Source organism: Eretmochelys imbricata, chromosome 1 (assembly GCF_965152235.1).
Source record: "Eretmochelys imbricata isolate rEreImb1 chromosome 1, rEreImb1.hap1, whole genome shotgun sequence".
Taxonomy (NCBI): domain Eukaryota; kingdom Metazoa; phylum Chordata; order Testudines; family Cheloniidae; genus Eretmochelys; species Eretmochelys imbricata.
Window position 1 is genome coordinate 333,525,860 of NC_135572.1, and position 13,638 is coordinate 333,539,497.

The following is a 13,638-nucleotide window of genomic DNA, read 5'->3' on the forward strand; positions in this document are numbered from 1 at the left end:
TTGACTCCTCATATTTAGCTTGTGGTCCACTATGAACCCCAGATCCCTTTCCGCAGTACTCCTTCCTAGGCAGTCTTTTCCCATTTTGTATGTGTACAACTGATTGTTCCTTCCTATGTGGAGTACTTTGCATTTGTCCTTATTGAATTTCATCCCATTTACTTCAGACCACAATTTGTCCAGATCATTTTGAATTATAATCCTATCCTCCAAAGCACTTGCAACCCCTCCCAGTTTGGTATCATCTGCAAACTTTAGAAGTGTACTCTCTATGCCATTATCTAAATCATTGATGAAGATATTGAACAGAACCGGACCCAGAACCAATCCCTGCGGAACCCCATTCGTTATGTCCTTCCAGCATGACTGTGAACCACTGATCACTACTCTCTGGGAACAATTTTCCAACCAGTTATGCACCCACCTTATAGTAGCTTCATCTAGGTTGCATTTCCCTAGTTTGTTTATGAGAAGGTCATGTGAGACAGTATCAAAAGCTTTACTAAAGTCAGGATATACCACGTCTACCGCTTCCCCCCATCCACAAGGCTTGTTACCCTGTCAAAGAAAGCTACCACATTTGTTTGACAAGATTTGTTCTTGACAAATCCATGCTGACTGTTAGTTATCACCTTATTATCTTCTAGAAAACAAACTTTCTACCTTTTGAAGGACTTATATTGTGCCCCTCACCATCAACTTTAGCTACGTGAGCCCAGATTATCCCCCTACTTAAATCTGTGCATGGATCTCCTCTCCTCCGTGAATACATGGCTCAGGATCTCCCCAGGACCATCCCCTCACTCCTCACCAGACCAGACCCTGCTGAAAGCATTCTCTCTACCATGTGGTCCACACAAGAGGAAGGAGTGAAGAATGGGTAGTATGCAGGTTGTCCTCCCTCTGGTCCCATGCAGCTTCCCAAAAAAGAGTTAACAACAGCCCCAGGTTGTGTTAACTTTTTTTTATCCCTTTTCACCCCAAGAGCAGCTGCTCTGCCAGGGAGTGGCAGATGGGAGATTGCTAAAGGCAGAGCTGATGCAGAGGTTCAGGTTGTGGAGTAGTTTTTCCATGGGAAAGGTAATCCTGCACAACCCACAAGATGTTCAGGAAATCTCTACAAAGAAATCCCCACCAAGATACTCAGACAAGAAGTCCCCTTCCAGTTGCTTTTTTACTACAGGAGGGGGTGATCCAGGCCATCAACAATGGTTTGTTGTTAAGAGCTTGCTGAAAGCTTTTAAACAGAAAGGACAGTTCCAATGCTGATGAAGTTTACCGTATACAGAAATGTGAATGTCTATATGCACTTCAATTAAAAAAAGTTTAATCTTCCCTCCATAAATACTGTTCTGTTCATTTATGTGTAAAATATTTCTTAGAACCTACCTCCAGGCCGTGGTTTTAATATTAAATCCATTACTTCATTCCAGTTGTTTTGTAGAATAGCTCTAAAATGAAACAGAAAATTCATTAGCTATTATAAAAACAGGAACCGATTTTAGGGATATACTTAAGTTCTCTGAAAACCAAAATATTCTATAAATTTTACATTTCATCTACAGCCAATATCGTGCAAGACAGCTGATACAGCTGCTTACATAGTTTCTGTTCCTGATGCTAAAGTTAAAATTGACACACAATATCATGACTGAAACTTTCCAGAGAGAAAATAAATAAACATATCCAGATGTAACATTATACAAAAATATGATTCTTTAGTACACACAATAAAATCATCAATTATTTAAAAGAACCCATACCTTCCAACTTGATATGTAGGAACAGCCGTGGTTCCAAATCTTTGCATTCCATAATAATTAATAAATCCAATTTCCCTGAGAGAGTGCATTGCTTGCTGTACTTGATCATCAGTTCCTGTTATATTTCTAACACAAAATTATTTTTAAAAATCCACTCAACAGTAAAACCATCTCAAATTACAGCCATCAGATCAGTTTGAACTTGTACTCTTAGGCTCCTGAAAGCAGTCATTATCAGTATTAAAAGTCAACATAAATTGTATACAGCATTTCCTAAATCCAGCAAGTTCCCTCCCCCACACCTTGATTGAGAAAAGTTTCAGAGCCGTAGAAAAGTAGTCTCAGATCCCCTAGTATCCTCCCTACTTTATAGCTGAAAAACTCTGACTTGATTACGAAGGCCATCAATGGCAAAGTCCTGGCATATAGCAGCATTTTACCTGAGAACAACTGTGAAATGGTTCCCTTGCAGTTCTCCCAATTTCAGCGGATGGTTCTTGTAACTAAAATTTCCCAACTTAAAGTTCATCAAACATTTGTTCAAATGAGCAAGTCTTTGTGCAGTGATTCTAAAAAGAAAAAAAAGAAAAAAGACAGTGACCAAGCTACTCTCAGAAAAGCTCATGGGTAAGTATTTATGGAAATGCCAGGGTTTCAAGCTAAAACACCATTACAAGAAACAAGAGTATAACTCCCTTAGTTTCTCTGCTTTTTGTGTATTGCCTCCAAAAAATATTCTAAATGAATCATCTAAAAGGATATGGCACATTATTCTCAAGCCCCATCTAACAAGAAAACTAATCCATTACTGACAAAGCTATGTCAACAACAAGTTTCCTGGGACCTATGTTGTAAGACTAATTGGCAAAAAATGTTAATACAAAGTTATGTTTGCCCCATGCTCATTCATGCTCTTCCCTTTCCCAGGGAATTGTGGGAGAACTTGTCTGTTCTTCTCAGTACACAAGGAAGCAGGGGAAATGTGGGAAGGCATTATCAGCATGAATGATTTAGTCTGCATCCTCACTGCAAAGTGGGCTTGTTACCAGCCTGAAAGCACAACTCAGGCTTTAGGCTACAGCAGGAGTTCCCAAAATTTTTGCCAGCATGACCCCAGTTTGATGAATTATTTCCTTCAAGAACCCTAGCATGGAGGACACCATTTTGTCCTCTGCACTGCATGACCCCATGCATATGGTGCATGCAAGGTCATGCTGTGCAAAGGATGCCATTTTATAAAGCAGAATGGCTTCCTCCATGCATTGTGACCTCGCATGCACTGTACATGTGAGGTCACGCTATGCGGAGAAAAATGGCGTCCTCCGCACACTAGGGATTGCCACGATTCCATCTGGGGTTATGATCCAGTTTGGGAACCGCTGACCCACAGCCCCCAACAAGCCAGGTAGTCGGGGCCCGAAAACACCACTAAATTTGAATGAGAGAGCTCTGTGTGTGGATGGAAGTGGTGGTCGGGACGACACACAACTTAGCTCTGCAGTGAAGACAAACCCGTACTGATGCTTCAGAATGCTTTGCGAACAGAGTACATGAGCACTGTAGGACAAAGTTTTATACCTAAGGCAGAACTCAGGTTTAGGTCACAAGGGATCTGACCACTACTGAAAAATGCTGTCAATAAAAATATTATCCCTCCTGAACCTGCATTTGAAAATGATTAAGTTGCTAGTATAGATGGGACAAAACTGTTTTCAAACACTTACAGAAAGCATGACTGAGACTGGGTGGATATCGGAATCCTTAGAGATTTCACAAAAAGAAAAAGTGCCACAAGTACTCCTTTTCTTTTTGCGGATACAGACTAACACGGCTGCTACTCTGAAACCTGTCATTATGCAAGTTAGAGATTTCATTGTACTGAACTGAGAATCAAGCATGCCAATCCCACTTATGGTTACAGGCATTGTATACGTTGTGACAAAGTTCCTGCTCTACCTTGGTGGGTCTTGCGCTTATTGGCAGATTTGCTCGCCTTGGAGCTTCATGGCAGCCCTCAGCTTGGGCGTTTTTCTGAACCCACAGTCCAGGTCAACTCCTCCTGTGTCTGACCAGGAATTGGAAGGATTTGGGGGGAACCCGGGCCCACCCTCTACTCCGGGTTCCAGCCCAGGGCCCTGTGGAATGCAGCTGTCTAGAGTGCCTCCTGGAACAGCTGTGCGACAGTTACAACTCCCTGGGCTACTTCCCCATGGCCTCCTCCCAACACCTTCTTTATCCTCACCATAGGACCTTCCTCCTGGTGTCTGATAATGCTTGTACTCCTCAGTCCTCCAACAGTCCGCGTTCTCACTCTCAGCTCCTAGTGCCTCTTGCTCCCAGCTCCTCACACGCACACCACAAACTGAAGTGAGCTCCTTTTTAAAACCCAGGTGCCCTGATTAGCTTGCCTTAATTGATTCTAGCAGCTTCTTGATTGGCTGCAGGTGTTCTAATCAGCCTGTCTTAATTGTCTCCAGAAGGTTCCTGATTGTTCTGGAACCTCTCCTGTTCCCTTACCCAGGGAAAAGGGACCTACTTAGCCTCGGGCTAATATATCTGCCTTCTATTACTCTCCTATAGCCATCTGGCCCGACCCTGTCACATATCCCCCCCCTCTGCTCAACACTACGGGGTTGGGCAACTTGGGATGTCAGGCAGTGTACTCGTGACAAGCCATCTGCGTTGCCATGGTGGCTTCCAGCCTGGTGTTGTATGGTGAATTGGAAAGGTTGTAGGGACAGGAACCATCTGGTCACCCTTGCATTCTTCTCTTTATTTCGCTGCATCCACTGGAGGGGTGCATGGTCGGTCACAAGGGTAAACCGTCGTCCCAGAAGGTAATAACGTAGCGTTTCCATGGCCCATTTCACAGCGAGGCACTCTCTTTCAAACACAGCATACTTCTGCTCTCTCGGGAGGAGTTTCCTGCTGAGGTAGAGGATTGGGTGTTCTTCATCTCCGACCATCTGCGATAGGACAGCTCCCAATCCTACTTCAGATGCATCTGTTTGTAAAACTAATTCTTTGTTGAAGTCTGGGGCTATAAGCACGGGGTTACTGCAGAGGGCTGTCTGTAGATCCATGAATGCTTTCTCTGCGGCATCTGTCCACTTCATCATGTCTGAACCCCGGGCTTTTATGAGGTCTGTCAGGGTACTCGCTCTGGTAGCAAAATGGGGAATAAATTGTCGGTAGTACCCACCACACCCAGGAATGCCCGGACTTGCTTTTTCCGATTCGGCCGGGGCCAATTTTGGATAGCCTCTAGTTTGTTTAGTTGGGGCTTGACCATGCCCCTTCCTACAATGTAGCCAAGGTATTTAGCCTCGGCTAGCCCTATAGCACACTTGCCTGGGTTGGCTGTGAGGCCAGCCTGTCTTAGCGTGTCCAGAACCGCTTCCACCTTTCCTAAGTGGGTTTCCCAGTCGGGGGTGTGAATAATCACATCATCCAGGTATGCCGCTGCATAATTGGTATGGGGCCATAGGAGCTTGTCCAGAAGATGCTGGAAGGTGGCAGGTGCCCCATGCAGTCCAAAAGGAAGAACAGTATATTGAAACAGACCCTCTGGTGTAGAGAATGCCATCTTTTCTTTTGCATCTTTGGCCAGGGGAATCTGCCAATCAAGGGTGGTCAACTAACTCATCGATACAGGGTATGGGGTATGCATTGAATTTGGATATCTCATTCAGCTGGCGAAAGTCATTACAAAACCTAGTGGTGCCATCGGGTTTGGGCACCAACACAATCAGGCTTGACCACTGACTGTGGGACTCTTCGATGACTCCCAGCTCCAACATCCTTTTTACCTCTGCCTTGATCTCCTCCCTTTTCGCTGCTGGGACGCGACAGGGCCTTAAAGTTACCTTTGCCCCAGGGTCTGTAATAATGTGGTGATATGCTTCGGTGGTCTAGCCTGGTTTGGTTGAAAACACGTCCTGGTATCGGTTGATCATCTCAGTTACCTCCTTCTTCTGGTTTGGTGTCAGATCAGTGGATATCCTGATCTGCTCCTGCATATTATTTCCCTGGATTGGGGTCTCTTGGGCCACTACACATGCCTCTCGTTGGTGCCAAGGCTTTAAGAGGTTAATGTGATAAATTTGTTCTTGTTTCCGGTGTCCTGGCTGCCACACCTTATAGGTTACTTCCCCCACGGGTTCAACCACCTCATAGGACCCCTGCCATTGGTCCAAAACCTTGCTTTCTGCCATGGGTACCAACAACATCACCCGATCCCCTGGTTGGAACTGTCAGACTTTTGCCTGGCGATTGTAATGGGTTCACTGGGCCTCCTGCACCTTTTCCAAATTTTACCGTACAATAGGGGTGACCCAGGCATTCTTGCATCTGCAACACATGGTCAATTATATTTCTCCCCTCATTGGGTTCCTCTTCCCAGATTTCTTTTGCAATATCTAGTATGCCACGGGGGTGGCGTCCGTATAATAATTCGAAGGGGGAAAACCCAGTTGAGGCCTGAGGTACCTCCCGGATTGCAAACATAAGGTAGGGTAGTAGGGTGTTCCAATCCTTCCCGTCTCGACTTACCACTCTCCTCATCATTGCCTTGAGGGTTCGGTTAAACCTTTCTACCAGCCCATCGGTCTGCGGATGATAGACTGAAGTTCTCAGGGTATGTATATGGAGCAGCGTACAGAGGTCCTTCATTAGCTTCGACATACACGGGGTACCTTGGTCTGTTAATATCTCCTTTGGTAGCCCCACTCGGGCAAAGATCCCCACCAACTCTTTAGCTATCGTTTTAGAGGCCGTGTTCCGCAGGGGGACGGCTTCTGGGTAGCGAGTAGCATAATCCAGAACGACAAGTATATATTGGTGGCCCTGGGCTGTCTTCTCCAGGGGTTCCACTAGATCCATGGCTATTCGCTCGAAGGGGACCCCTATGATGGGAAGGTGTACTAAAGGTGCCCACAAGTGGGGACAGGGACTGTGCAGCTGACACTCTGGGCAGGACGCACAGTACCTCCGCACTTCTTCATGTACTCCGGGCCAGAAGAATTGTCGTAGGACCCGTGCCAGGGTCTTCTCTACCCCCAAATGCCCCCCAAAAAGATGACTATGGGCCAGACTTAATATAGCATTCTGGTGTTTTTGAGGTACTAGAATCTGCTGTACCTTCTGCCTCTGTACTGGTGCAACATGGTATAAGAGATTCTTCTTCATTATGAAGTAGGTCCTGGTCCCTGGGTTTTCCCTTCCGGGGGACCCCATCTATTTCGGTCACTTCCTTCCTAATGTTGTCGTACCTTGGGTCTTCAGCCTAGTCCCATCCAAAATTTCCTCTCCCGGGGCTAATCTGCCCGAAATCTAGGGGGCCAGTCTCTGTTGCCTCTACTGGTTCAGAGGCGGTTCGGGTGCAGGTCAGACTCGGGTGCTTCTCCCTCCTGGGTGGCCTCCTTTTCAGCTGCTCAGGTCTGCCTGCCTACGAGAGCGACCCTCTGGCTTTGGGCCAGTATTCGGGTTCCCAAGGCCTTAGCTGCCCTTCTTTCCCTTTTCGTCTTTCTACGCTGTCTGGGAGTGGAGAACAAATCTGAGGATATTTCGGAGAAGGTTGGGGGTTGACAGTATACTGTGGATGCCTCACTACTTTCAGGGCTTCCCCCTTTCTCCAATTCCCCTACCGGGAGTAAGTCTCCAAACCCTGGGAAGTCCCTCCCTATGAGCACTGGGTATGGGAGTTTAGGGACTACACCTGCCGCTACCTCAGTAATGTTCCCCTGAATCTCAATTTTTAATGGGATGGTGGGGTAATAATCAACTGTCCCATGGATGCATGTCATCCCCGTACATTTAGCCCACAGCAGCTGACTACGCTTCACGAGCTTCCCCAAGACAAGCGTGATAGCACTCCCTGAATCAACCAGTGCCGTGGTCTCTACCCCGTTTAGTTTCACTGGTCTAGTGTACATATGTGGGGTTAGTGAGACCCCCACAAGGTGGGTTAGGGAGCATGGGTCTGCCCAGTTCCCCAGGTTACATTGCATAGGCTCCTCGGCAATGGGACACCATGCAGCTATGTGTCCCCATTCCCCACAGGCGTAACATCTGTATGGAGCCCTAGACATTCCCCAGTCTCTTGGTTTGGGTAGTCTAACATCACGATCCTCTTCCCCCTCAGTGCTCTGACTCTTTGTGGCTACTGGTGGGCCTTCAGCCCCTTTCTTTTTCCGCCTGGGTTCTCCTGGTGGCCCAGTCACCTGAGCTCTAGGGCTTGGTGCTGCTAGTTTAACCCAGGGTGCTTCTTCCTTAACTGGTCGGGTCAGCTCCCTCGCCGTCCTTCGCCTTTCTACTAGCGCGACAACCTCGGCGTAGGTGGAGGGTTCGTTCTGGCTTATCCAGGCACAAAGATCTGGCGGTAGTCCTCTCCTGTACCAGTCAATGACCAGAACCTCTAGTATCTCCTCTGGACTCCGGGACTCAGTTCATAACAACTTTCGTGCGAGATGGATGACGTCATATAATTGGGACCGCGGGGTTTTGTTTTCCTGGTACCTCCACTCATGAGATCGCTGGGCCCGCACTGTGGTCGTTAGCCCAGATCTGGCCAGGATCTCTGCTTTCAGCTGGGGGTAGTCTGGCACAGCCTCTTCAGGCAAATCATAGTAGGCCTTCTGGGCCTCCCCACACAGGAATGGAGCGAGGATGCCAGACCATTGTTCTCAGGGCCAGGCCTCCCACAGGGCTGTCCTCTCAAAGGCCAGGAGGTATGCCTCTACATCATCCTCCCGCGTCATTTTTTGCAGCCACTTGCTGGCCCGCATGATCTGCGTCCCATCATGGCCGCGGTTCAGCTCTGTAAAGGCCTTTACCTGGTTTACCAGTTCCCGCAACATAGCCCGGTCTTGAGCAGCCTGGTCCATCAGCAGGCGATTAGTCTCTTGCTGCAGCTGCCCTGCCTCCAGTTGGGCGGCTGCCTGGACACGAGTAGCCTCCTGCTGGGCAGCCATGGCTTGTATCAGTGCCCACACTACCTCCTCCATTGTGGTGAAAAAAAATAAAAATAGACCCTCTTCCCCCTTTTTTTTTTCTTCCTTCCAAACACCCTCCTTCTTCCGCCGTGCTGTGGAAACCAGATCCCACTTCTAACACCAGTTGTGACAAAGTTCCTGCTCTACCTTGGTGGGTCTTGCGCTTATTGGCGGATTTGCTCGCCTTGGAGCTTCACAGCAGCCCTCAGCTTGGCCGTTTTTCTGAACCCACAGTCCAGGTCGACGACTCCTGTGTCTGACCAGGAGTTGGGAGGATTTGGGGGGAACCTGGGCCCGCCCTCTAGTCCAGGTTCCAGCCCAGGGCCCTGTGGGATGCAGCTGTCTAGAGTGCCTCCTGGAACAGCTGTGCGACAGCTACAACTCCCTGGGCTACTTCCCCATGGCTTCCTCCCAACACCTTCTTTATCCTCACTATAGGACCTTCCTCCTGGTGTCTGATAATGCTTGTACACCTCAGTCCTCCAACAGTCCGCGTTCTCACTCTCAGCTCCTAGTGCCTCTTGCTCCCAGCTCCTCACACGCACACCACAAACTGAAGCTCCTTTTTAAAACCCAGGTGCCCTGATTAGCCTGCCTTAATTGATTCTAGCAGCTTCTTGATTGGCTGCAGGTGTTCTAATCAGCCTGTCTTAATGGTCTCCAGAAGGTGCCTGATTGTTCTGGAACCTTCCCTGTTCCCTTACCCAGGGAAAAGGGACCTACTTAGCCTGGGACTAATATATCTGCCTTCTATTACTCTCCTATAGCCATCTGGCCCGACCCTGTCACAACATCTTTACTTGAGCAGCAAGCTAAGCACATCCCCCGCTTCCAGGATGTCAATCCCAGCTTTTACTTGTCTCTTTACAGGAAACTTAACGGGTATTGAGAAATGTTCAGTCTAACTGGAGAAGTGAATAATTTAGGGTATAAGGCAGAAGCAAGAAAACAAAACATCCTAGAAGGAAGACATCAATTAATCATTTTTTTTTTTGTACTCTGCTTTTTAAAATCTAGCACTTCTCCCCTGCTACAGAAGCAACTGTCAAGTGCAGGGGTGGGCAAACTACGGCCCAGGGGCCGCATCCAGCCTGTCAGACGTTTTAATCCAGCCCTCAATGTTCTGCCGAGGAGCAGGGTCCAGGGCTTGCTCCACTCCAGCTGGTGAGCAGGGTCGGGGCTTGCCCCACTCCGTGCATGCTGTGGTTCCAAGTGGCTCCCGGAAGCAGCAGCATGTCCCCCCTCTGGCTCCTATGCACAGGGGCAGCGAGGGAGCTATGCACGCTGCCCCCACCCCAAGTGCCACTCTCGCAGCTTCCATTGGCCGGGAACCATAGCCAATGGGAGCTGCAGGGGCGGCGCCTGCGGATGGGGCAGCATGCAGAGCCGCCTGGCCACACCTCCACGTAGGAGCCGGGAGGGGGGGACATGTCACTGCTTCCAGGAGCTGCTTGAGCTAAGTGCCTCATGGAGCCTGCAGCCCAACCCCTTGCCCCAGCCCTGACCCCCCTCCCACTCTCCAAACCTCTCAGTCCCAGCCCGAAGCACCCTCCTGCACCCAAAACCCCTCATCCCCAGCCCCACCTCAGAGACCAAAGGCCCACCCACCCCTCCCTGCACCCTAACCCTCTGCCCCAGCCCAAAGCTCCTTCCCACACCCTGAGCTCCTCATTTCTGGCCCCACCCCAGAGCCAGCACCCCCAGCCAGAGCCCTGACCCCATCCCACATCCCAATCCCCAATTTTGTGAGCATTCATGGCCTGCCATACAATTTCCATACCCAGATGTGGCCCTTGGGCCAAAAAGTTTGCCCACCTGTGGTCTAGTGCCTCTGTCTCTCTCCAAGCCTACATTCCACTCTGACTGCTCAACAAACTGTTCCCCTTTTCCTCCCATTTCCCTGCTCCAAGGCTGCACGAACCCTAGAATAGCAACCCAGAGCTGGGCACCCACCCTCCTTTTGTGCAGATGCTCTGCAACAAACGGAACCTCCAAGCTTTAAGTGCCAGACAAATGTGAGTGCATCTTTGGCCAGGTCTACACTACAGAGTTTTGCTGGCATAATTATGTTGGTTAGGAGTGGGAGTGGGGGAATTAAAATTTTTATTAAAGCTGTTAAAAAATTATATAGTACACAGGTTAAGAAAAGAGCGTCTGTACATCTAGGTAGAGTGCTTAGATTATCCACAAATACAAAGTTTGTTTTAAAAGTCATAAGATACATATAGTGCATAAACAGCAATAACCCACATTTAGGTGAATAAATTTAACAGTACAGTTTAGATATTAGCATCCAAGTATTCAAGTACATTACTCATGACAAGTTATACAGAGAGTTGGTTGCGGAAAGCTAATATAGCAATGAGTGACAATTGTCCCTCAGTAATTGAGAATTTAGGGTAGGTTGTCCATTTAGAAAATACAATCCAGGAGGAAAGTATTTCAGATACTTTCCTGACTGGGCTTTTCATCGGAACTGCAGCTCATCCCTCCTGGTATTGCCAATGTCTGGTGATGTGTTCTATGTAAATGTCCCTTGACCACCTAATGGCATCTGACACCATGAGTTGCCACATCAGCCTAGTGTAACGCTGACCAATTCTGCATTCTCTCAACACTCACTGGTTACTGGGGTCCCATGGGCCCAGGGCTCTAACGATCAGTGCATGTCTCTGAACCTGGTAGCCCTTGGCTCTCAAGGTTTTGGACAGAGGGGAATGTATTTCTCCACCTTTCGAGCTCGGGCATTGTGGAAGGCCAGGGTCCTGTTCTCTAAAGGCATTGTGACGTCCACCATCATGATCTTCTGGTCCTCGTTGGTGATGATCATGTCCAGCCGCAGTTGGCTGTCTGTTCCAGGGATGGCGGAGTTCACGGCCACCTTCCGTATGGGTGGCAGGATGACTTTGACTAGGCAAACTTGGATGGCGTTGTGTCACAGCTTCCAGGCTCTGGAATGGGGCTTGCAGCTACACAGGACGTGGGGTAGTGTCTCATTGGCATAGCCACACTTCACGCATCACTTGTCCTGATTCCCGTGGCTGACGGCTCCGTTCAGTGGAATGCAGTTGAGCTTAGCCCTGTGGATGAAGCTCCAGTTGGCAAATCGGGTGAAGCTGCCCCTGGGGAGGAAGTGGTTGCTGGCGTCCCACTTGCACGTCAACTCAAACGCCTTGCCCTGGTTTGGCTTCTGTTTCAGGTTTTCCACGTATTGGCAGCAGATGGCATGCCTCAGGGTCCTCTCCAGCCTGGTTCTAGCTTTTGGAGTGAGGATTGTGCGCTCTGCTTTCTTCACCTGTGGCACTAGGATTCCCAGCTCCTGGCGTTCCTTGCACCATGTCCAGCGGCAGCCAGTACGCTTCTCCAGTTGCTGTGTAGCATTGCGAGCATGAGTCCAGAGTGAAGCAAAGTCTCCCCGGTCTCTTCCAAATTCACCTTCCAGTGAGCCACTCAGGTAGGTGGCAACATCTTGATTGGAGGGAGTCCTGGCGATTCATGTCTCGATGACATCCCACATGGCACTTTCTGCAGTGTTCCTTGACATCCAGGCACGTCAGAAGGCAGAAGTGATCACTGCAATGTCGCACAGATCACCATACTAGGAACGTTGGCTCTGCCCTGCCTGTTCGAGATGTACACCAGTTCATTGCTGGCTCTCTGGGGAAGAAACATCCACTTCTTCACTAGCTGCCTGGTGATGCTGTCTGCCTTGTTCAGAGGTACCTTCGCCACGGCAGATCCCCTCAGGATGAATGAGATCCGGGGGATCAGAAAGGTGTTCAAGGCGTTGATCTTCTGCCATGGTGCCAGTAGGGAGGAGTTGATCCTGGCCACATCTCGTAGGATCTCCGCAATGGTATCCTCAGGTGTCTGCTGGATGCAGAAACCCATGGGCATGCTGAGATGTTGGTACGCTTGCCCATCCTTGAGGAAGATCATAGGTTCACCCTCGATCTGAAAAGGCGTCATATGGACCAAGTCCCTTCTACTGCCATCGATATGCAGGGATGCGCACTTCCTAGCACTGAAGCGGAGTCCCATCCAGTTGGCAGCCTGGCTGATGATGTCAAGCATTTGCTGGAGACACTCAGGGTTGTCTGCGATCAGGACCAGATAGCCCGTATAGGCCAGAATATTCACGCTGTTGCCATACAGGTCAAAACCGCCTAGACTGCTGGAGATGGCTTGAATGAGCAACTCCATGGCTAAATTGAAAACAACGGGGCTGAGGGAACAACCTTGCTCTCCGACAGGACTAATTAGACTTGAAAACAACATAGCTATTCTGGCAAAAAGTCCCCTAAAGACACACGTCTTATACCAGCAAAAAGCCAGTACAAGATGCACCTCCACTAGGGGGCTTTGCTGGTGCAGCTATACCAGCAGAACTAATGTAGTACAGATTAGCCCTTTAATTCTTTCTATGGGGAGTTTCATTCTGGGTCCTTATTCATCAACAGCCCTCAATGTGCATGTTATCGCCACCTTTCACCATTGCACACAAAATAACTTGCAAAGATAATTTATTAGAACATTTAACAATTGGTCCCCAAGAAACACCCCACATTTCTATGCAGGATCAACAGGCTCTAGGCATCTCTCAGGACTCAATCTAGAATATGTATGATCATCAGTTGATGCACTTGTTCTTCAAAGTGTGGGATTTCATCAGATGGACCCACAAATTACTAATCTTCACACTCAAGCAGGTAATTTCATTTAACCAGATTGAATGGTGTACTCTGTTCAGAGGGGTGTGTGTGTGTGTGTGTGAGAACACATGTATACATACCAAATTGTAACAGCTGAATAACAATCTGTCTTCTCTATGGAGATCAGTTTGGGAACCTCTAGTTATTGAATGGGGTTGCAAAAAGCCACAG

The 13,638-nt window shown here is 48.6% G+C and overlaps 1 protein-coding gene across 4 annotated transcripts in view; it reads right to left on the reverse strand.

Annotated features, from left to right (window-relative positions):
• The window catches only part of PUS7 (pseudouridine synthase 7), a 46,853-nt gene that overhangs the window by 9,250 nt on the left and 23,965 nt on the right, over window positions 1-13,638 (reverse strand). For all 4 annotated transcript variants that reach the window (XM_077835639.1, XM_077835649.1, XM_077835624.1 and 1 more), the window contains 3 exons: window positions 2,204-2,332; window positions 1,764-1,889; window positions 1,390-1,451 (listed from right to left, as the gene is read on the reverse strand). In XM_077835639.1, coding sequence (XP_077691765.1) covers window positions 1,390-1,451; window positions 1,764-1,889; window positions 2,204-2,332 — 317 coding nt within the window. The remainder of the gene's footprint in view (window positions 1-1,389; window positions 1,452-1,763; window positions 1,890-2,203; window positions 2,333-13,638) is intronic.